Genomic DNA, 24,309 nt, shown 5'->3' on the forward strand with positions numbered 1-24,309 from the left:
GGGTTCATAAATGTGGCATAACTGTGTGACATTACCAACATGCAGTACCTCCAGCAGGCAGAGAGGCATTCTAGACTATTCACAGCCCTGTGAAATGTTCAATGTAACTGCATTGCTGGACCTTTTAAACTTAATATATTTGTATTGTTAAAAAAATATATATTCAAAAAGTGATCTGTTTTTAACATGTCTTTAATGTTCATTTGTTTTAGCTGTTAGTGATAATTCCATATGTGTTATGAATGGCCAAAGGTGTCTGACTTTATAGTAAGTACAGCGTCATATGATACAAGGCATTTATGTATGTGTTATAACTACCGAAGGGGTCTGACTTTAAATGAAGTACAGCATTATGCGATATAGAGTCTTAATCAAACGCAATTTTATTTGTCACATACAGGTGTTTAGCAGATGTTATCGCGGATGTAGCGAAATGCTTGGAATGGATGTGTTTGAATGACAGAAGGTGTCTCACTTCCAACAAAGTATAACAGGACACTACTTAAAGTGCCAATAAATAGGTGACTAACATTCTGCTGATTTATGAAGGTTCTCTCATGATCCACAGGTTACTCTAGGGTGTTAGCGGTATTAAAATGGTTTAATGGACCTGCAAAGTGTGTGTGTGTGTGTGTGTGTGTGTGTGTGTGTGTGTGTGTGTGTGTGTGTGTGTGTGTGTGTGTGTGTGTGTGTGTGTGTGTGTGTGTGTGTGTGTGTGTGTGTGTGTGTGTGTAGGTGTATGTAGGTGTGTGTGTGTATCAGAGCCAAGATGATTTGGATGAATCCAACCTGAGACTATCACACCGGGTATTCCTCTTGTGTTCCCATGCTGGACACCAGGGCTTGATTGCAAACTGTTACAATGGTGCCAACATTTTGTGGCTAATCTTTCAGCAGGGGAGTGGGTGAATGTGTCAAAGACCTGACTGGGCCCGTCACTGCACGGTACGGCTCGTTATATTGTTGAGTGTGTGTTTGTTTACTGAGGAACATGTAGAAAGACAGAAGAAAGCCACTTTCTATTTCCTGATGTTGGGGGCTTTCATCAAGGTAAGTGTTTCATGGTGTATCATCGTCCCCAGGTTATTGCACACAGCACCCATAAGCCTGGGATACCAACCCTTCAAAGTTGACCTTAGTGGGAGTGACCATAGAATTCTATGGAGGTGACCTTACTGAGTAAAGTATTTGTCATCCTTTGCTAGCAAAAACATTCTCCCTCAATCGTCACTCGTCAACACAGCCACAAAGTCACAGTTATGGCTAAAGCCCATTTACACAATTGATCTTCTTAAAATTACATTTTAAACGTAACCCTAACTAAAGGCCAACTTCAATGCATTGGTCCACCATATCTTCCACGCATTTGGGCGGAGGTTTCTGTGAATGAGATTACTGTAGGTGTAATGCGACTGACATGACTTCACTTTAGAGTGTGTGCCCTCCTTCAGCACAACATGCCATCCTTTATAAAGCACGTTTACATTATAATTAACATAGTGACATTCTACATTTGACATGTATACACCCTTCATAAAACATGTAACATGTTAATGTAGTGCTAATGGAGGTATTATGAAGGCTTTATGAAGCCTTTATAAGCAGAACATAATTTAAAGCAGGACCTGAATACCGCCTGCTAATTCCGAAACCGTAAATCAGTTAAGTAGCGTGAATAGTTGGTGAAAGACAACCTGGTAATCTGCCTACAAAACAAATTGCACCCTATGCCCAGACCAACCACAGCAGACCAGACAAGACAGGCTGCTTGAGTGAAACAAAACAAAGTGAGGGCATGAGCGTAGACCAAGGACAGTATGTGTCTGCTCCTGCTGCATCACCAGCTGTTATTCAAGTGGAGCAGAACCGTCCTTGTTTGACCGAGTGGGTATCGCGAGTCGTCTGTGCCTTTGAGACTATGGCCGGGATTCAATCCAACGCGTGTTTCAGAGTGCTTGACATTTATTGCTATTTTTCCATTTTGAGCCGGCATCTGCAGCGTTTACCGTGAACACAATCTCTGTGAATGTCAGGAACATTGCATTTAAAAGGCACATTGCAAACAGAGCTTTCACGCCACACCTTGTATTGAATCCCGGGCCAATGTTAACACACTGAGTTTAAGCCTAAGCATTAGCTTGGAAAGGTAAGACAAGTCTTCAGATCCCTGCCAAGGTTTCTCATCACAACATGTGTGCATTGCTCACGACACTACCTCATAAAATAATCAGTCATAAAATAATTTTCACCTGGTGTCAGCTCCGTTGCCCCCTAATGTACTTTCCATCTCTGGAATTTCTATTCTCATGTTTCTAACACATTTGTCTTCAGGCTTCACATAGTTGCATTCCCCAATTGCTGATCTACTACCTCTGCCAATGGTTGTTATGGTTCTGTTAAGTACAGCATGTACTCACACGAGTACTGGTATGTATCATCTAAGTGAACTTGGGAAGAAGAAAAAAACACTAAGCTAACAAGCATAAAGAGTTCTCATGAACACATGTTTTGAAAATGTACTTTATCCATTATCCAATGAGTGCAGAACAGCAAATATCTTTGGTGATACATTACACATTTAATTTTTACCTTTATTTAACTAGGCAAGTCAGTTAAGAACAAATTCTTATTTTCAATGACGGCCTAGAAACAGTGGGTTAACTGCCTTTTCAGGGGCAGAATGACAGATTTGTACCTTGTCAGCTCGGGGATTTGAACTTGCAACCTTCCGGTTACTTGTCCAACGCTCTAACCACTAGGCTACCCTGCCGCCCCCTTACAATACCTCATCTAAATTTGAATTTAAATACACAGCAGTAACCAGGTTTCCTTCCAACCTTTTTATGGGAGTAAAGTACATGTTGGATAAAAAATGTCATGACATGCCTGATGGAAACAGAACATTTTTCTGTAAACGTTCCAAAAGTTGTGTCTGTAAAATTAATTATGCGAGAAATGTCGGCGGAAAAGCTGATATAATAATCATCATATCGAAGTAAACTTGGGAGTCACGCGATGACGTGGCGTGTGGTCCTTCCATTACGACTCGTCGAGAAAGCACGCAGTTTATTAGGCTGCAGATTAAATGCATTGAACTTCACAGGGTGGTGAAAGTGCAAGGTGATAAGCTTGATGCTCCTTTCCAATAATTATCGAGGGTCTTACTCTGGTGACGTGATCATCGATGCTTGGCTGCAGTTTGGCAAATAAAAATATTTTTGCTCTTTTGCCTATAATAATCTCATCGTGTAGCCTATACGTGGCTAGAGAGCACGTTCCAATACCAGAGTGGACAAACTCCCCTTATAACAAAAGAAAAATTGTGAGAAAACCATATGTAGATTTCAAAATGCAATGGAAAACCATTTAACTTGTATTTTTATTAGGTACATGGGAATTTAAAGCAAAACAATATTTTTATGTGCACTACGTCATCACGCACAGCCTTTTATCTGCGACAAGTCAATTTGAGGGAAACACATTTCTGGTTGGAAAATGTGCATATTGTTTTTATGCACATTTTTGAATATTTGCATGAACATCTGACGCCAATTGGATGGTAACCTAGCTAGTGACTAAAATGTCAAGTGACAAAAAATAATCGAAACCATGCAGTGATGGACAAAAACATCAATGTAGCAAACATGCTTAAAGTATGAATGCACCATATGGAGGAGCACAGTAGCTACACAAGGTTAAACATCGGTGACATCACAATATGTCCATTTTGTGATGTGTATGTTTTTCTATATATATATTTTTTGATTCTGTGGAACCCAGAGTGGCATGGTGGATCAATTAGTTAGCCAGCTAACCTTGATAAGCAACCAGAAATAACTATTGATTATCTGGTTCATTAAAAAGCTAAACTTAGATATGTTTCATTCGATTAATCAATTTGACCATGCCCATTTCAAACCTGTCTCCCTCTCTCATATATATATGAGTATATATGTGTTCAGGCAAGTTAGCTGGCTAACTCATTGATCCTGCTTTGTAGTATACCCTCAGGACTACCTGACAAACAGTGGCAATTGTTACTGAGTGGACTATCCTGGCTAATTAAATATGCAATCAACCATAATTGCTATGCAAGCAAAGGGGCCCTATTCAAGCAATCCCATTAACCAACATTATCAATACAAAATCATCATGTTTACAGTGGAAAACAGAAACAAATGATGAACACAAAATAGCCTAGAAAATAACAGAAATATAAGTGCAAGTTCAAACCTTGGTACTGACGTAAGATGAATGACACAACTAAACATAATGGATAGGCATTCTCATTAGCTATAAATTGTTTTAAAAATCTAACGTAAAAATGTTGTAATCAGATTAACTGGACCAGATCTGATATGTACTGTAGTAGGTTTATAGGCCCACAAGTCCATTAGTACATCCGGAAGTTGTGCCAAGAGATCCATGCCAGTTGTCTTGTTACTCAATGACCTGCACAGACCGGTGAGCCGCACTGGTGATGTCGTTCACAAAGGAACCCTTATTCATCCCTTGCTGTAGGACAAATTATTAAAATATACATTAGATTTCCCCCTTGATACTGACTATTTCCCCCTTGACAAAATAATAAGTTATGGCATAGTTACAGTTACTAGCTCACAGCAGGTTTCTCACCAAGTGTTGCCCAAGTGAAGCTGAAATGTCAAGCAACTGATGGAAGAGATCAAGACCCAACTATAGTCATTATAAATTAAGGATGAAAAGACAAGGGATAAGTTGTCCTAGGTCTGCAGAGCCTAGCACTGTCGAACCTGTTTCTCTAGATTCCTTGGCTGTAACATTTCAGCACCCCTATGGTTCCCATGCATCTAATCTTTTTCAGGTGTGCAGAATACCACCAAACAGAACATAATCTCTCCATCCATCCTCCACTGTTTTGGATAATTACCTGACTGGGGCGTGGATTAGGTTCACAGAACTGAGGAAATAACCTCGACACACCCTCGACACACCCCACCCAGTCGAGTACAGACAGATACTGTGGATCTCTATTCTGTGTTTCCACAACATAAAAAAGGATCCAGCAGAAATAATAGCAACTACCTTCAGGGAAGGGGTGATGAGTCATCACACAGATTACCGTATTTGACCTGACTGAGCCTGCCTATTCAGATTGTCCTTTCTATTGCCCCCATTGTAAAACCCACCCAATCACATGTTGTCTTCGATTTCATTTGGTATTGAGGAGTAAACTGGTAGATAAAACACATATCTGACAAAAGAGGTCTATATCTGCAACAGGGATATCACATTGCATCTTGCAAAAACAGAATTTGTTTGAAATATCCTCCCCAAAATCCGTACCTTTTTTAGGAAACTCTGTACGTCTTTCTCTGACCAGAGGCTGTAGAGGAGCACACCTGCAGCTTTGCTGGCCTTTGGGAAATCCCTATCAAGAGAAAAAACAATCCATGTAAGACTGGGGCATTCTTTCTATTATACTCAAACTCAAAGCTCTGTTATCTGGGTTCTTTAGAATGACTCCAATGTGGCTGCCCACAACTGTTTGATTTTTTCCCCAATTGTTCTTTATATAGTATTGTACATTGCAAACTGCTCTAATGTATTGTCCAATAGTTACAGTGAACCACGGAAATGTATTCTGCCCCAGGCAGCACATACACAGTTGAGACGAGCACAGGGTCAAGCTGCAGTGAGTGCAGTGCACCTGGATGGAGAGCATGTTGTAGGGTTAAGGGCCTTGCCCAAGGGCCCAAAGGTAGGGGAATGGGAGGGGATTATTATAGATTTTTTTTGGACAATTTTAAACACAATAAAACCACACATGTGGATACAGTACAATGCCATTCAAATCATTGTTCAAACACATATTTCCATTATTGTCCTGTTGAAAATACATGAAGAAAAAAAATATACACAAGATTATAACACGAAAACAAAATACATTTCAAATACATCTCATCAGCAGGGAGGAAACAGGAAAAGCAATCAAATAGATGACCAAGTATGTGCAGTTTAAAAAAAAAATCCCCATAAAACATGTCTTAAGGTTTACCTTAAAACTCCCTAGCGTAGGGATGGATTTTATATGGATTGGTACACCATTCCATTCCTGTGCACCTGACCAGTGTTAAGGAAGCTTTTTTCAGCTATGCTTCTATAGCGCACCGGCCTGATAATGGCAAAACTGGCACACAAAAAAAACACTAAAAAAACTGGCTATGAGTCTCAAATGTAATTAAAATAACCAGACAGGTAACTGGGGGCAAGGCCATGTATAACCTTAAAAAACATTCAGTTTGATTTTCACCACCCAGAGATCAACTGGAAGCCAGTGCAGTTCCCTGAATATTATGACCAATGTGCGTCCTAGGGCTAGAGCTTGAGTATAATTCTCATCAGTTTATTTTGGGTTGTTTGAAGTTTGTCTTTCAGATTTGTTGTCATGCCACTGAACCATGAGATACAAGCATAGCCATAGTGGCACTGGATCAGAGATGCTGCCATGGTCCTCGTAGTCTCTGTATCCTTGAGGATGTGAATCCAGCAGCCCTCCATCCATTTGCCAGATCGAACGGGCCATTTTTCCGCCACGGGTCCAACTCCTTAGCCGCAGGACTAACTACGGCTAACATGAACATTTTTTGCAATACAGAATATTGACCAGGCCTTACCTGTTCTTGCTCAGGTCGTTAACTGAGTTGACCAGTTTGTTGGTCAGCAGGGGTTTCCCCAGCTCGGGCTCCTTCATCAGCAGGCTGTGGCTGGTTTGGCACGCCATGGCCAGGGTGTCATCACACTCCGTCTCTTCCTTGGTCCATGAGCTGAGGATGCCAACTAGCTCTGGTAGGGTCTGTCGGGCTTCAGACAAAAACACATCCCATTAGGTCATTCACTTCCAGCAAACGCACTCTATGAAGTGTTGCTAATTCAACCACAAAATGTTAAAAGCTAAAACAACCAAAGGTCAGGTGTAAATAAAATGTTTAATCCTCTCTGAAGGGAAGGGGAAAGTGAAGGGAAAGGGTATACCTAGTCAGTTGCACAACTGAATGTATCCAACCGAAATGTGTCTTCCGCATTTAACCCAAGTACCCAACCGCTTAGAATCAGAGAGGTGGGGGAGGGCAGCCTTAAAATACCAGGAGAAAATTTGCTTAGCTAAACTGGCCCTGCGAGATGTTTGCTCTCAATGCAAACTACACAATCATTGAAACAAGGTTGCCTCCGACCAAACATTCTAGGTTCCATCTGTTCTACAAAGAACAGGGCTATGGTTGGTGTCCATGCTCACCCATGGTGCTCTGAAGGCGTTGGTTCTTGGCCAGGTTCCCTACCAGAGACACAGCAGTTTTCTGGAGGCTGGGGTTGGAGGATTGCAGCAAGGGAGAGATGTGAGGCAGGCCGTTCAGCTTCTGCACGATGCTCTGGCTTATCACACTAGATACCTGTGGACACAGAGATGAAGACATTATAAAAGGGTCTATGAAGCATATTAAGTTAAGTGGGACCATGACGTGAATGTTGTTTTTTCTACACACATGTGGTGCATGTTTTTCTCTATACATTTGTTGCATTTAAATGACTTTTTGTGTGAATATATAATGAAATAATCCAAATGATGAGTGTTGTTCATACAATGCCATGGTAAGCAGTGAGGTTCTGCAGGGCTCCAGAGCAGGCCTCCAGGGTCTCTTCTCTCTGGCTGGACCCCAGCAGAGACAAGTAACTCTGCATGGTCTTGGAGTGGAAGAGCCAGCCTGCTCCTTTAGGGTTCTGCTCCTCCATCACAGGGTAGTCAAAGTGACTCTACAAGAGTAAAAAAAGAAGAAGATTTTTTTAGGTGATGGAAAATATACGATGGAAGTTGATGTACATGTAATTGCCGTGTGTAATGATAATATGTATAGATCATTCAATACTATATGTTGTTATTGTGTATCCGTCTCTCTCTGCTCTCCCTGGATTTGATTTGACCCATATGCATGTCTCACCTCCTGGTCCTGGACCTTGCTGCTCTGTGGGCTGAAGCACCCAATGGGGCCGGTCTCACTGGGGGTGTTGGCCCTGCTGGGGGTCCTGGCCAGGGCATTGATCCTGCTGAAGAGGGCCGGGGCTTCACTCTCCAGCTGGAAGCTCAGGTTGTGCAAGATACACACACAATTTTCCACAGACTGACACAGACAGAGGCAAAGTATTAAAGAGTTGGTTAGCTTAGCATGTACTGTATCTCCATTTGAGCACACGCATGTTCATAGTATGATCCATCCAACTCCAAGTTAGAAAGTAGGTAGCAACAAACATGTAACCATTGGAGAAAATGTATTCCATGAAACTTTCACATGTAGTTAGAGCTAGACTTTCTATTATTGCTGAATAATTATATTCCATGAATTCAACATTACCTGTTTAAACTTTATTTTAAGTAATTCAATGTTGCATGCTCACCTTGTCATCTGGCCTCTCTGCAGCCACACAACGCTGGACATAACTGACCAGAGAGTCGACGAGGCCTCGACAGTTACGCATGGCCTGCCTGTTGCCTTGAGTCGCACAGCTCAGGTTTCTGTTGGGACAGTCGGGGAAAATGAAGTTAAACTGGTCTTGTCATACATCAGGTAAAGGCAAGTCAGGCCAGCATTGTGTAGTCTGACAGTGGATAACAATACAGACTAGAACAAAACAGTACATTCATCCATTAGTGACAGTAAGAATTTGTATTATGCTATTCACCCAATCCTGAGATTGGCACAGACACAATTGAAGAGGCTAGGAGTAGTATCGAGAGTAAGCTACAGGTTCAGCCAGTGCAGTGCTACTGGAACAAATCTAATTAAGCGCTTCGCTCAATGCCAAAACAAGCGTAGATGGTACCTGGGATCTATCATCATTAGCCCCTCCCATTGCCAGTTCATAAGTCTGTCTCTCTAACTTCCTGGATAACTGCCAGTATCCATCTGTGCAATGTGCACTCCTGGTCTACAGCATTGATTGATGCGTCTCACCGTAGACATGCCGTAGCATGGTAGAAGACCTCTGGATCTTGGTTGTTGTTTGTCTCATCTCCAGTGTATGGTACTACCACAGTCTCAGTCAGGACAGGCAGAGCACTACGCACCAGCTCTGGCTTCAGACTGTCTGCAGATGACAGGTTCCAAAGGAGACCTGAAGAGAAAGGACAAAGTTGCAGTAGTTCAGTGGTAGTAGAAGCAGCAGTTGTTCAAATAGCTGGTACCTGCTACTCATGTGGCATTATTACCATAGATCTTAGCAAGCTCAACACAAACAATAAATTGAACACAAGCAATACTAGATAGCCAACACAGTGCACATTGATCAAACTGTTATGACACGGGCACGGCGTGTACTTCCCAAAGTATAACTAGGAAATTGGACAAAAGCCTGTGCACCTTTCGTGTCACGCCCTGACCTTAGAGATCCTTTTAATTCTCTATTTTGGTTAGGTCAGGGTGTGACTAGGGTGGGCAATCTAGTTTTCCTATTTCTTTGTTTGGCCTGGTATGGTTCCCAATCAGAGGCAGCTGTCTATCGTTGTCTTTGATTGGGAATAATACTTAGGCAGCCTTTTTCCCACCTTAGTTTGTGGGATCTTGAATAGGTGCTGTGTAGCCTGCCTGTATTTTATTGTTTTTCGGTGTTCATTTTAAATAAAGTAAGATGTTCGCCTACCACGCTGCACCTTGGTCTAATTCAACCAATGAATGTGACACTTCGAGTCTCCACGACCAGGGTTGACATGAAATACGAGGTGTTTCATTTTCACTTAACTACAGTACAGCTCTGTCATTGTCACTAATGTTGCCGCTACCGTCTCTTATAACCGAAAATAACTTCTAGACATCAGGACTGAGATTACTCACCTCGGATTAGCAGAATCCTTTTTTTCCTTTTACGTGTTTGACGAGCCCGATGCGAAGGATATACTGCTTTCTCGGGAACAGGCCCAGATCCCTGTGATTTGCGTGAAGGCGGAGAAAAAGGGGCCGAAGGGTGGGCTGCCTTCTGAGAATTCGTAGGCGATCGAATAAACCCCCACTTCCTTCCATTCTGCCAGAAAATGTGCAATCTTTGGAGAATAAAATCAATGACCTACGCGAAAGATTAAACTAGCAATGGGATATTAAAAACTGTAATAGCCTATGCTTCACAGAGTTGTGGCTAAACGACGACACTATCAACATACAGCTGGCTGGTTATACACTGTATCGGCAGGATAGAACGTCTGGTAAGACAAGGGGTGGCCGACTATGTATTTTTGTAAATAACAGCTGGTGCACGATATCTAAGGAGGTATCAAGGTATTGCTCGCCTGAGGTAGAGTATCTCATGATAAGCTGTAGACCACACTATCTACCTAGAGAGTTTTCATCTGTATTTTTCATAGCTGTTTACATACCACCACAGTCAGAGGCTGGAACTAAAACAGCATTGAATGAGCTGTATTCCGCCACAAGCAAACAAGAAAACGGTCACCCAGAGGCGGCGCTCCTAATAGCAGGGGACTTTAATGCAGGGAAACTGAAATTCATTTTACCAAATTTCTATCAGCATGTCACATGTGCAACCAGAGGAAAATAAATTCTGGACCACCTCTACTCCACACACAGAGACGCATACAATGCTCTCGCTCACCCTCCATTTGGCAAATCTGTCCATAATTCTATCCTCATTACAGGCAAAAATTAAAGAGGGAAGCACCCGTGACTAGATCAATAAAAAAAGTGGTCAGATGAAGCAGATGCTCGGCTCCAGTACTGTTTTGCTAGCAAAGACTGGAATATGTTCCCGGGATTCCTCCGATGACATTGCGGACTACACCACATCAGTCATTGGCTTCATCAATATGTGCATTGATGATGTCGTCCCCACCGTGACCGTACGTACATACACAAACTAGAAGCCATGGATTACTGGCAGCATCCGCATTGAGCTAAAGGCTAGAGCTGCTGCTTTCAAGGAGTGGGACTCTAAAACGGAAGCTTATATGAAATCCCGCTATTCCCTCAAAAAGGCAAAGCGTCAATAAAGAACTGAGATCGAATTGTACTACACCGGCTCTGACATTCGTTGGATGTGGCAGGGCTTGCAAACCATTACAGACTACAAAGGGAAGCACAGCTGCGAGGTGCCCAGTGAAACGAGCCTACCAGACGAGCTAAACTACTGATATGTTCGCTTCGAGGCAAATAACACTGAAAAATGAATGGGAGCACCATCTGTTCTGGGAGACTGTGTGATCACGCTCCCCCGCAGCCGATGTGAGTAAAGACCTTTAAACATATCAACATTCACAAGGCCGCAGGGCCAGACGGATTACCAGGACGTGTACTGCGAGCATGTGCTGACCAACTGGCAAGTGTCTTCACTGACATTTTCAACCTCTCCCTGTCCGAGTCTGTAATACCAACATGTTTTAAGCAGACCACCATAGTGCCTGTGCCCAAGAACACTAAGGTAACCTGCCTAAATGACTACCGACCTGTAGCACTCACGTCAGTAGCCATGAAGTGCTTTGAAAGGCTGGTCATGGCTCACATCAACATCATTATCCCAGAAACCCTAGACCCACTCCAATGTGCATACCACCCCAACAGATCCACAGATGATTCAATCTCTATTGCACTCCACACTGCCCTTTCCCACCTGGACAAAAGGAACACCTGTGTGAGAATGCTATCAATTGACTACAGCTCAGCGTTCAACACTATCATTACATGCCGATGACACAACAGTGGTAGGCCTGATCACCGACAATGACGAGACAGGGAGGAGACCTGGCCTTCCTCTGACACCGCCTGGTATAGAAGTCCTGGATGGCAGGAAGCTTGGCCCCAGTGATGTACTGGGCCATTTGCATTACCCTCTGTTATGCCTTGCGGTCAGAGGCTGAGCAGTTGCCATAACCGGCAGTGATGCAACCAGTCAGGATGGTGCAGCTGTAGAACCTTTTGAGGATCTGAGGACCCATGCCAAATATTTTCAGTCTCCTGATGGGGAAATAGGTTTTTGTTGTGCCCTCTTCATGACTGCCTTGGTGTGCTTGGACCATGTTAGTTTGTTGGTGATGTGGACACCAAGGAACTTGAAGCTCTCAACCTACTCCACTGCAGCCCTATCGATGAGAATGAGGGCATGCTGGGTCCTCTTTTTTCCTGTAGTCCACAATCATCTCCTTTGTCTTGATCACGTTGAGGGCGAGATTGTTGTCCTGGCACCACAAGGCCAGGTCTCTGACCTCCTCCCCCTCTTTTACACCGCTGCTACTCTCTGTTGTTATCATCTATGCAGTCACTTTAATTACTCTACCTACATGTCCATACTTCATCAACTAACCGGTGCCCCCCCCTGTATATAGTCTCGCTATTGTTATTTTACTGTTGCTCTTAATTACTTGTTACTTTTATTTCTTATTCTTATACATATTTTTTGAAACTGCATTATTGGTTTGGGGCTCGTACGTAAGCATTTCACTGTAAGGTTGTATTCGGCGCATGTGACTAATACAATTTGATTTGATTCATATATATCACAGATACTGTAGTACTGTTGCTAGTCAAGAACCAGGGTAAATATTTGATTACACAAGAGCCGGTTGATTGAACACAGCCTCTGGAAGACGGAACAATAGTGAGAGCAGGCTGGTCTAGCCTCCAGAACACAGTGTCACGTTCTGACCACAGTTCTGTTATTTTATCTTTGTTTTAGTATGGTCAGGGCGTGAGTTGGGTGGGCAGTCTATGTTTGTTTTTCTATGTTGGTTTTTGAGTTCGGCCTAGTATGGTTCTCAATCAGAGGCAGCTGTCAATTGTTGTCCCTGATTGAGAATCATACTTAGGTAGCCTGGGTTTCAGTTTTGAGTTGTGGGTGTTTGTCTTCCATGTCAGTGTTTGTCGACACACGGGACTGTTTCGTTCATTTCACGTTTATTGTTTTGTATTTCGTAGTGTTCAGTTTATGTTTTAAAATAAACATTATGGACACTTACACGCTGCGTTTTGGTCCTCCGATCCTTCTCGCTTCTCCTCCTTAGAAGAGGAGGATGAGATCCCTTACACACAGACTATTGTGAGATGTCTCACCTATATCAAGTTCCCCTGGCACAATGCAGCACAAGAGAACACTGGTGTGACTGTTTAAGGGGAGCGTGTTTAGTGAGAGTGAGTGATTTCCTGTGCTCTACGGCACAAATATATTTAATGTAAATATGCATGTTTTGGTATCAGGAAAGCAACACAAGCGTGTTTCGCTTTCATACCCGCTTGCATTCACACTGGGGCACATGTCTGCAAAGCATCAGCATTCTGTGATGTCACTAGACGGAGAAGTGTTGTGTACAGAAATAGAATAGTGTTCTCTACCTGTGAGTTGTTTCTGTGTCTCGGTAGAGTCTGTGTCTCGGAGCAGGGCCAGTGCCTCAGTGATGCCCCCACAGCGCTGGACCTCCTCCTTGTTGCCCGCATCTTTAAAGGCCAAGTTCCGCAGGGCGGCGGAGGCAGTCTGTTGGACCTGGGGACTGGGACACCTAAGCAGGTTCACCAAAGGGGGGATCCCTTTGAGCCGCAACACCTGAGAGACATGTAATACTGTTAAGACATCCTAATTCGGGACAGTGTCCTTCAGGACAGGACAGAGTTGTTTAATCCTGGTCCAAGAGACCCAGATGCGTGTCCTCACCTCCTGCTTGGCCTTGTCCTCTGAGTAGGTAGCGTGTTGGATGAAGGAGGCTCCACAGAGCTGGTAGTTCTCATCTCCACTGGACAGGTATTCCACCGCCTCCTTCATGGTTATATCAGCTATCTGACCATTACCATTAATCCTGTTGGGAAAAGCACATACATGTATCAACACCTGTTCACAAACATTTCAAATGCAACTCATCAAAGCCCAAAGCAGCATTTACACACTCACTCATTCCACTCACCCCTCTTCACCCTTGATCTTGATCCCTGATATCTTGGACTCAGCCACAGAGAGGTTTGAGGGTGCCCTCTCAATACGACCTTGGCTGCTGGTAATCTGGCCACTACTTTTCGTCTGACGCGTGCCAATCAACTGGCTGTTCCTTTTCTGCATCTCGTTGCCTTTGACAGCGACCTGAGAGGAGCTGTTGCCATTGGAGATGACCTGACTGCTATTCCTCTCGGTCAGGAAGAAGCTGGACCTGTTGGGCTGGAGCTGCCGGGCGGGGGCCGAGGACTGCAGTAGCTGCTGCTGCATGGTGGTGGTGGTACTAGTAGTGGTGGGGAAGGGGGCCAGGTCAGGCACACTGCGGCTGCTGTTGTGCTTGCCTATGGTGGGGCTGAGAGGGAATCGTCTCTCCCACTGGCTGGAGCTGCTCATGTTCCTCTGGACCGTAGATTCCTTGGAGGCCACGACCCTTCGCTTGGTGCTTTTCTCATAGCTGAGCTGCAGGACGAAGGAATTGAGTAAATGCGAGCACAAAGCAGGAATATTGCAAAACTTTCAACTTCATTTCCAAAATCATAATACACACAAAGGCCTAGACCCACTTTGATGAAGATAAATACCGTGTACTGCATTGAATCAATCTATTTTTATTGATAACTATTCTAGACTTGTCTAATTGGCAGAGGGCAGTGGGAAATCAGAACTATTCATATACGATTTGTAGTGGGCACCTCTCCAGAATAAGATTTATGTTACATAAACAGTTGTGACAGGCATCATCATGACTGGAAAGGACAGGCCAAGACACAGTACATACAAACAGAACATTTTGTGAATGCTTGTTTTTCTCACAGACTGAGTTGTGTGAGAAATCATTTGTAAATAATGTGTTAGCAATGGTTAACAGACAATAGTAATTAGTAACCATATTAAGTAATAGTAAGGGTAATGTGTGACGATAATCTATATAATATGTTGAGTGTCAATATGGATTTCTTTCTCTCTTTGTTCATGAACAAGAATGAAGGCCTCCAGAGCTCGGTTGAGGTGGAAACTTGGCATGGACCAGATTTCCGTTTGGAGTACTCATCATGCCAGAGCTCGGTTGAGGTGGAAACTTGGCATGGACCAGATTTCCGTTTGGAGTACTCATCATGCCTCATGGTGGATAAGTGAAAGCACATGATTGAGAGAAAGATGTCAGTTTCAACAATGAGTCAGGTGCCATTATGGGAGGATGCCTCACTTTTCTCACTTGTGCTGGAGAGAAAGCTGAACAACACTCCCCAGATTTCTGGAGCAATAATGACTGGGCAGTATGTCACATTCACACCCAGTCCTGTGGTTAGTCAGCACCTGGTTACACCTGACTCAGACTCTCATGACAGACTGTTCCCATACATTGAGTAGCTGGCCATGTGAGATATGGTTCTGGGTTCCGAGAATAGTCTCAGATTTACTACCCCATGATGACCATGGCACTGCTTTCATTAATATCCACTGTGCCTAAAGCTGTAAAAGGGATTTTAGGGGATTTTTGTTGTTGTTGATCACCACTGAACCATAATTTGTCCTTAAATGATATACTGCTAAATACAACTGATAAACCAAGCACAGTCATCCAAAATATGGGACAGTGTTTTCTATCTTTGTATTTAAAACAAAAGGGAATGTGATGTGAAATATGAAAAGCTTCATACCGTTTTTGAGAGGCCATTTGTACCATTAAAGAAGGCACCCCCATTAAGACTGGTAGGTGACTTAAAGGAGTCAGCGAATATGTTGATGTACACAGGACCTACGGAGAAAAACAAGAGATTGTAAATGGCTCTTAAAATATGTTAATATTAGTTATCACTGTAAAATATTGAGTGCGAGAAAAGAGACACTATTTATTGCCTTGATATGATTAAATTGAGGGCTTGAGGAAGCAAGTCTCCAAGCTGTAATGACTAATATGTTTGAAATCTTTAATCACATTACGAGATGCACTGTGATGAGAGATGCAGTAACTATGTTTGGCCATGTTTTTCAAACTGTCAAACATCAAATGTGTTTTGTTTAGGTGGGACAAAATGCATTTTTGAACATGTTTCATGTGAGCCTGCCAACCAAGCATTATACCTATTTGCTGTTTTGACAAAAACAAATGATTGGTATTGTACTGTTAACGTCATTGTCATGCCATCCACAGTGTCTTATGCTTTCAGATAATAAACAGGGAACTTATGCATTCAAGGGAAATATGTATTGTAAGTTGCTCTGGATCGGGGTTAGGCTTAATTCAGAACTTTGGAACTGACTCCCATTCAACTCATGAGTTGAAATTCAAATTGAAATTGGCCGCACCCCACAAGAGGTATAACTTGAATGACATGAAGTATAATTTAATTCAGTGCAATTCAAATCAATTCCACTCAGTCATAAAACATGAGAGAGTTTCATTGAATCTGACAAGTCACACTTGCAGCTACCAAATAATATTTCACTTTTCTCTGGAAACAATGTTCAGAAACTATTTTAAGTGCTTAGAATACCCAATCATGTTTCCACCAACCATTTCATTTCTTAGGCTTCTTTTGAAGGCCTCAGGGTCAACTTGAGGGTTAAACTAATGCATTCTGGGAGAGGTAGTATTTTCCCCATATAGATTTTTTTTTGTATAACATAGAACATTCTCATTCAGGTTTTGTTTTCCTTGATTATTCATTTTAAGAGTTTCTGAAAATCAGTTGTTTCAACAATATTTTATATGCATATAACGACATGTTTGATGTTACGTACATTACAGTATGTATATTTGTTTATATAACGGGTGGGTCTAATCCTGAATGCTGATTGGTTAAAAGTGCATTCCAGCCGGTGTCTATTCCACAAATTACCACCGGATAAATCTATGACATTAAAATGCCTATTTATGTTCCATCTGACTGTGCAATCCGCTGTCTCGTCAGCCCAGCCAGGCACTTTAAAAACGTGGATCTCCACTATAAAAAGCATCTAGACATTATCTCACATTTCTTTGAGACTAACATTTAGTTTTCAACAGCGGAGATTTGTGTAAACCTTGCTGTCTGTCTCGCCAACATTTTCAACATCGTTTCAATATTCAAATTCGATCTCCAGCTGTCCCATTGTAAGGAATGTGTCGGGAGTCCGGACAAAACAACCAGGCAACGTTTCTCAGCTAATTGAAACCATGAATCAGCTGGCATAATTTTTATGGATATATACAAAGAAATGTCAATTGAAAAAAGGTAAAACGAAATGAAGTGCATCTAGTTTGCAGTCTTTCCAGCTTCAGTTTGAAGTGATTGTGTTAGCTGTGTTGTTGGCTAGCCCCTCTGAACAACAGTGTCCTGACGAGAGAGCACATTTTCTATGCCAGGCAAAATTGTGCCTAATTAGCTCATTTGTTATGGATGTATCCAAATAAATGTTACTAGAAAACAGCTTAAATAAATGCAAATGCAGCTACTTTTCTGTAATTCTGGCTGCACTTTTAATGTGACTATAAGTTAGCCGTAGTTGGCTGGCTAGCTAGCAAGGGATAAGAACGTTGCCAGCCAGTATGGTAATGGAACATTTAGAACGAATGACATTCGTTCAAAATACATAACAAGTATTTGTGTTTCATAGATACAGAACAAAAAGACTGAAAGACTGGGTCGTGTCTCTGGCAACCGAACCGATAGATCGAACGACCAGCTGGCTTGGGTAGCAACCCTAAATGTGTATCGGGACTATATTTTGTGGAAAGATGAAATAGTATGAAAAAATTAATCAACATTAAAAAAAATATGAAAACATTATTAGAATATGTTGGTAACCCGTTATAATGCCCTCAAAGCTGGTGTTTGGAGGATATATCGGCACGGTTTGCCGGCCCTCAACAACACCCCCATGCCAATATATCCTCCAAACACCGGCTTCTCTGGCATTATCACTTAAATAGGGTACACCTGATATAGAATAGCAGAGGCATTTGAATTTCACTGAATTAAATTATATTTCCTTTCATTCATATTATATTTGCAACTATGTGTGCTGTTTACTACTTCAATTCAAATTAAATTCACATTCAATAACTGAATTGGAATTTATGAGTCATTCTCAATTAAATTCGGAATTGAGCAAATCCGTGCTCTGGATAAGAGTCTACTAAATGACTCAAATGTAATGTAAAAAGTGTTCGGCTATAGTACTTACAACAAATAAGAAATTATTTTACTTATGTTTGTACATATTTGTCTTGAACTTGCTTTCTTGAAATTGTTTTATTGTGAGAGCTCTGGTGAGTAAATTTTCCAATGTAGGCTACTTATTATAATAAATACAGTTGAGCAAGATTTACAATGTAGGCTACGTAGACAGTTAGTGATGGAAAACATTAGCTGTAGTCAATTCTCAATTTCCTTTTGAAAATGTAGAACAGGCCTGAGTGGTGTGGACATCATTTTATGGGTGTGGACATGGCCTTCCATGGTGTGCAATAGGGTGCTCATTGCAAATATATTGAAGAGGTAGAATTCAAATTGGGCTCTGATGTAGATGGTAACAACATTTTCATGAAATTAAGTTGAGTATACATTAAATGTATTCTAATTAGTTTAGAAAATCAAAGATTTAGGGCGCTGGTTCAGATGTGCCAGCACAATGGCATAATGCAGTGCATGATAATCCAGCATCCTGGCATTGACATTTCCGACAACAGAGGGGCTTCACTTTCGCAGCCCCTAGTGTTGCACGGTACACCGAAACGTCTGTACTTTTCCGACACTACAACGTGAAAAAACGGTTTGGTACCTGAATTTTGTTCCTTTCGGTTCATCTATCAAAGGTATCTTTGGTATCCAACAAAATGTATTTCATTTATTATATTATGTATTAATTTGCCCAAGTTTATCGTAAAACATGAACAGAATGCATCAGTGATTCATATTCCCTGCAACTTTCTGTAGAGGCAACGGCACATGTCTGTGTGTGTGCGGTGCGTATAGCCATTAGCGATGCTAATGATAACCGTCTTCGGGTAAACGGAAAGGCTTTCTATCTACAACAAAGAAGCCTACGTGGCAGAATCATGATTATTTGCATCAATCCAGGTGGGCATTTGTTTTGCAAACTCCATCATGTGTGTGTGTGTGCTACCGAAACACTGCTAACCAAACAAACGTGGTAAATGCACGCTCACTTGAATTAAAGCTGCAATGTGTAACTTTTTGGGAGCCCTGACCAAATTCATATAGAAATGTGACTTATAGATCTGTCATTCTCATTGAAAGCAAGTCTAAGTTTCGATGGTACAATGATTTTCTATACTATACTTGCTTGCTTTGTGACCTATTGTCGATCTCTTTTCCACCTTCAAATTAATTGGCACACAGTCTGTGTCATCATTTTGAAAAGCTCCTGTTTGTTAGGATTTCTAATAAAATCAGATAATTTACATGGAAGCATGATTGTCTCCCAACTTTCATTTGGACACATTCTCTCTTGTTGAATGTCCCAAACAATATAAATTATATTGCAGTTTTTCAACTGGTGCTCTAGCCAAGGCAGGAAGACACTACTGCCATATTCTCCTAATGTGTAAACTTGGTGAGTAGGTAAGGAATGGACAATTACAGCTCTGTCAATGATTTTGGCATCAAAAGAAGAGGGGCACAGGTAGGTAGGAATCTACAGCGATCATGCCTAGCAGATTTTGGGGTTGCAAGGTTAAGCAATCTGGTATTTAAAAAGGATTGGAGGACATGTGTTATTCTCATGAGAGAAAAACTCATCCATGTTTCCATTTTGGAACTTTCTGGCAATGTAAAGTTGGCTGAAAAGTGTGCAATCACTTTTTAATGCTGCTCAGGTCCCTCTAATATCCATCTCCAGAAGGCAGTGGGGTTCTCTGTTAGTCCAATGGCTCCCCCATGTTCCTTTTACCAGCTAATGATTTTTCTCATGGGCTTGGTCAAGTTGCATGAATGAGAACTTGTTTTGTGTTTTTGGCAGGACCCAGAAGTCTGAGAATGCTTCTCTGATGTTAGCCGGTAGAGCTTTCATGTCTTGAATGTGGATAGGAATCCACCTTGCGTAGTTTGCTCTGTCCAGTGCAAAGAACCTTGGTGCCAAGGCCTCTAATATTTCAACAGAAATACCAAAATCTCTAGTTCTGTGCACACAGAGAAATATCATCACAAGTCTTTAAAATTCAAGAACAATGTTCCAGAACTGGAAGGTTTGATACTTGCTTCTTTCTATGTATCAAAATAAGTGCATTGTGGACTCCAACAGCCAAGCATCTTTCAGGAGTTTTGACAATGAAAGCAAAGTAACTTGATTGTGCCTGTTTTGGTAAAGTGTGCTGCCTATACAGTAAGTATGAGCCTGCTGTCCCTGAAGTTTCCACCCCAGCGTAATAATAACCATCACCTCACAACATTCCCTGTTGGTCCCCTACCAATTTCCCTAAGGACGTCATTTTGTTAGCTGGGTAGATAGCTAGATTTAATATTATACACTGAACAAAAATATAAAATGCAACATGCAACAATGTCAAAGAGTCACAGTTCATATAAGGACATCAGTCAGTTGAAATGAATTCAATAGACCCTAATATATTAATTTTACATGACTGGGTATACAGATATGCATCTGTTGATCACAGATACCTTTAAAAAAGGTATGGGCATTGACCAGAAAAGCAGTTAGTATCTGGTGTGACCACAATTTGCCTCATGTAGTGCAGCACATCTCCTTCACATACAGCTGATCAAGCTGTTGATTGTGGCCTGTGGAATATTGTCCCAGTCCTCTGCAATGGCTGTGCAAATTTGCTGGATATTGGTGGGACCTGGAACACGCTGTCATACACATCAATCCAGAACATCCCAAACATGCTCAATGGGTGACACGTCTATGAGTATGCAAGCCATGGAAGAACTGGGACATTTTCAGCTTCTAGGAATTGTGTACAGATCCCTTCAACATGGGGCTGTGCATTATCATGCTGAAACATGAGGTGATGGCATCGCAATGGGCCTCAGGATCTCGTCACGGTATATCTGCGGATTCAAATTGCCATAGATAAAATGCATTTGTGTTCAAAGTCCGTAGCTTATTCCTGCCCATACCATAACCCCACCGGAACCATAGGGCACTCTGTTCACAACGTTGACATCAACAAACCGCTCGCCAACACACAAGGATGACGAGCACGCAGATGAGCTTCCCTGAGACAGTTTATGACAGTTTGTGCAGAAATTCTTCGGTTGTCCAAACCCACAGTTTCATCAGCTGTCCGGGTGGCTGGTCTCAGATGTTCCCACAGGTGAAGAAGCCGGATGTGGAGGTCTTGGGCTGGCGTGGTTACACATGGTCTGCTGTTGTGAGGTCAGTTGGACATACTGCCAAATTCTCTAAAATGACATTGGAGGCGGCTTATGGTAGAGAAATAAACATTGAATTCTCTGGCAATTGTTCTGGTGGACAGTTGTGCAGTCAGCATGCCAATTCCACACTCCCTCAAAACGTGAGACATCTGTGGCATTGTGTAGTGCGACAAAATGGCACATTTTATTGTCCCCAGCACAAGTTGCACCTGTGTAATTATTATGCTGTTTAATCAGCTTCTTGATATCCCACCAGTCAGGTGGGTAGATTATCTTGGCAAAGGAGAAATGCTCACTAACAGGGATGTAAACAAATTGGTGCACACAATTTGAGACAAAATAAGATTGTGCATATGGAACATTTCTGGAATCTTTTATTTTAGCTCATGAAACATGGGACCAACACTTTACATGTTGCATTTATATTTTTGGTCAGTATATGTTGCCTGTTGTTTTCCTTTAGCTAGGTAACCAACAAGAATAATATTTTAAGTGAACAAAAACTGTGGCTAGCTTTTCTTGACACGGCTAGGGTTATGTAAAAGCCTATGTTAGAACGACCATCTCCAGTTTAAAGTAATTTTGAAATTATCCTTGTTATCAATCAATTAGCTAAATAATGCAACTCCCGGGGTGTGTTGGGATTTTTAAAAGCTTGATAACATGATGTCTTTAACCTTTTAAAGACATTTGTTAAGGTGATTCATGTAGTAGTTCAACAAAAGTGGTTTATAGATAGATTTCTGACACTTAGGTCACATTGCTTATTAAATATAATGGCATATTGTTGAAGGCTGGTCCATTACTCACAAATCCACAATATGTTTTATTATAAATGGCAACAAAAATTCAACAGTAATATCCCCTTTCCAAAATCTGATTCAGTATTGGCGATTATAATGGATTATTATGTTAAAAAGAATCAGGGTTCCATGCCCCAATTTTTGGGCATCCATTCTAATAGCAATTAACACATCCCAAAGAGTATCTCATACAAATGGCTTAAATCCACTGGGTAACAGTTTCATATCAAGGTGATATTACATAAATCGTAGTGTAATGTAAAAGCCTATGTTAGTTTAAGGTCATATTCAGAGGAAACAAGCCATGTTCTCAAAATATTTGCTATATATGGTAACTCCTTTGGTGTGTTGGCAATTCTTTTTACTTGATAACGTAACAGGTTTTTAACCCTTTAAAGACATTTGTTGAGGTGATTCGTGTGTAGTAGTTCAACAACATTTGAGAGGTGTACAGGTTGATTTCAGGTGTTTCCTGACAATTTCTTCCACTTTAGGCAGGTTGGCTATGAAATATAAGACTGCTTCAGTGCTACTTACAAATACACAATATTTGTATTATATATGGCTGTTGACAAAAGGTCAACAGTAATATCACATTTCTAAAATCTGATTCAGTATTTGTGGCCATACATTGGCTTGTGTAAATAAAAAAAAATAGGGGTGCTTCTAATATCAATTAATAAATCTCAAAGAGCAACTCTAACAAATGTGACGCTTTAATCGCCCTGTACAGGTTTCATAACTTTTTGAAGTTAAGCAGGAGCACAATGAGGAAAAGAAAGCCATCAATAAGTTGATGTTTGTATTGGTTCAATAGTAAAGGATTCTAAATATATATCAGTTGGCCTAAATATATGGTTATTTTGATATTAAAATGACAAATGTTGCACTTTGTTTACTTAACAGACTACAAAAGTGGAGTTGCTGAAATTGTATTTGTGCGGTTTTCATATTTGACAATGAATACGCTAAATCATTCACAACAATGCACATCGTATGTAAAAATAAATAATAATAATGAAACCAGAACCAGATTTGACTTTAGGTCAAATCAAATAGCATACAAATAACTTATTAGGCTATCTATGTTTCTATAATAATAATTAGGCCTCTGCTTACTCGTTGGGGATGTCGTTGGCGACGACACAGATCCATGTTTACTGTACTTCGACTTGCCCCTCTTGATGGTTTGCACCTGATCCAAGACTCGCTGCTGTTTGGACCGAAGTTTTTTATCGGATGGCAAAGCAAGAGATGTCTCATCCACATTCCCGATGGACATGGCCGATTTCAACGGGTCCATTGTCATCATGAAGGTCCGTTTCCAGCTGTAATTAACAAAGGCGACAGTCCGTTCCTAGGTCTGTACAGGTGGCGTGTGTACGTGCAATCGAATATACAATGCACCTTGCCCTGCCCTAAACAATGAACCACGCCCATTACAAAGCAATAACACGGTTGTGCGTGTGGGTGTGAATGAAAGTAAGGGTTCATTTATTATCATTCATACTAGTAATTATGTCTTCCTGTGCGGCTGCTGACTGAAGATTCTGTAGAATAGGGGTCTTCAACCTTTTCTTGCCCAGGGACCCCCTCCCAGGCAACAATATGTTAATAATAACAATATGCTCAATAATACCATTCGATAAATAAACTGAATTCACTGGTGAGCACTGCATTCATCATAAGACTGTTTAAGGTAGCCAACATCCATGATGTGATCTCCACCCAAGACCAGACCCAGAGCAAGGTCGAGAGTTCAGCAATCAAATAGTCAGGCAACTGGTGGAATTAATAATTATGCTCTTCACACCTTTCTGAACTGTGACTACTCTTCACCCCTTTTGACCCTCAAGATGTTCATGAATAGATCGTTCTGTACCGCCTTATTCAATATCGCTCAAGCCGGTGACACATTTCTAACAAAGTGAGATAGATTGTCGATCACACCTAGCTTTACCTGATTTTATATGAGGAACGTGTGAGAGCAAAGGTCAGACTCTGGAGGAACTAAATTGAAATTAATTACATTGTATATAAGCCTTCACGGAGTCTTTTGTAAAAAAAATTAAAAAACACTCCCAAATGTGATATTGAATATGGTGAACCTATTTGTCTAATGATTCTTATCTCTTTATGACAGTTGATCAAACATAACCTATTTTGAAGAACAAAGCCCGTGAGAATACCCTGGGAAAATACCCATTTCA

General features: G+C 41.4%; 1 protein-coding gene across 1 annotated transcript; it reads right to left on the reverse strand.

The window, feature by feature from the left end:
- Positions 1-3,338: 3,338 nt before the first annotated feature.
- Positions 3,339-23,490, reverse strand: pkp1b (plakophilin 1b). Its single transcript, XM_020482890.2, has 13 exons — positions 23,219-23,490; positions 15,612-15,709; positions 13,925-14,409; positions 13,678-13,819; positions 13,362-13,569; positions 8,988-9,147; positions 8,431-8,548; positions 7,977-8,156; positions 7,621-7,791; positions 7,277-7,430; positions 6,657-6,843; positions 5,326-5,410; positions 3,339-4,515 (listed from the first exon to the last, which is right to left on the reverse strand). The coding sequence occupies exons 1-13, from the start codon at positions 23,409-23,411 to the stop codon at positions 4,441-4,443; spliced, it is 2,256 nt and encodes a 751-aa protein (XP_020338479.1). The 5' UTR covers positions 23,412-23,490; the 3' UTR covers positions 3,339-4,440.
- Between the last annotated feature and the right edge of the window lie 819 nt (positions 23,491-24,309).

Source organism: Oncorhynchus kisutch, linkage group LG5 (assembly GCF_002021735.2).
Source record: "Oncorhynchus kisutch isolate 150728-3 linkage group LG5, Okis_V2, whole genome shotgun sequence".
NCBI classification, from domain to species: domain Eukaryota; kingdom Metazoa; phylum Chordata; class Actinopteri; order Salmoniformes; family Salmonidae; genus Oncorhynchus; species Oncorhynchus kisutch.

What these genes read in the sequence shown, in the direction of transcription:
- pkp1b (XM_020482890.2), bottom strand. Translation starts at nt 23,411, where the DNA reads ATGATGACAATGGACCCGTTGAAATCGGCCATGTCCATCGGGAATGTG. An exon ending in CAAATGGCCTCTCAAAAACG is followed by an intron (nt 14,410 to 15,611) that starts GTATGAAGCTTT and finishes TTCGTCCTGCAG; the next exon opens with CTCAGCTATGAGAAAAGCAC. An exon ending in CATGCTACGGCATGTCTACG is followed by an intron (nt 8,549 to 8,987) that starts GTGAGACGCATC and finishes CTGTCCCAACAG; the next exon opens with AAACCTGAGCTGTGCGACTC.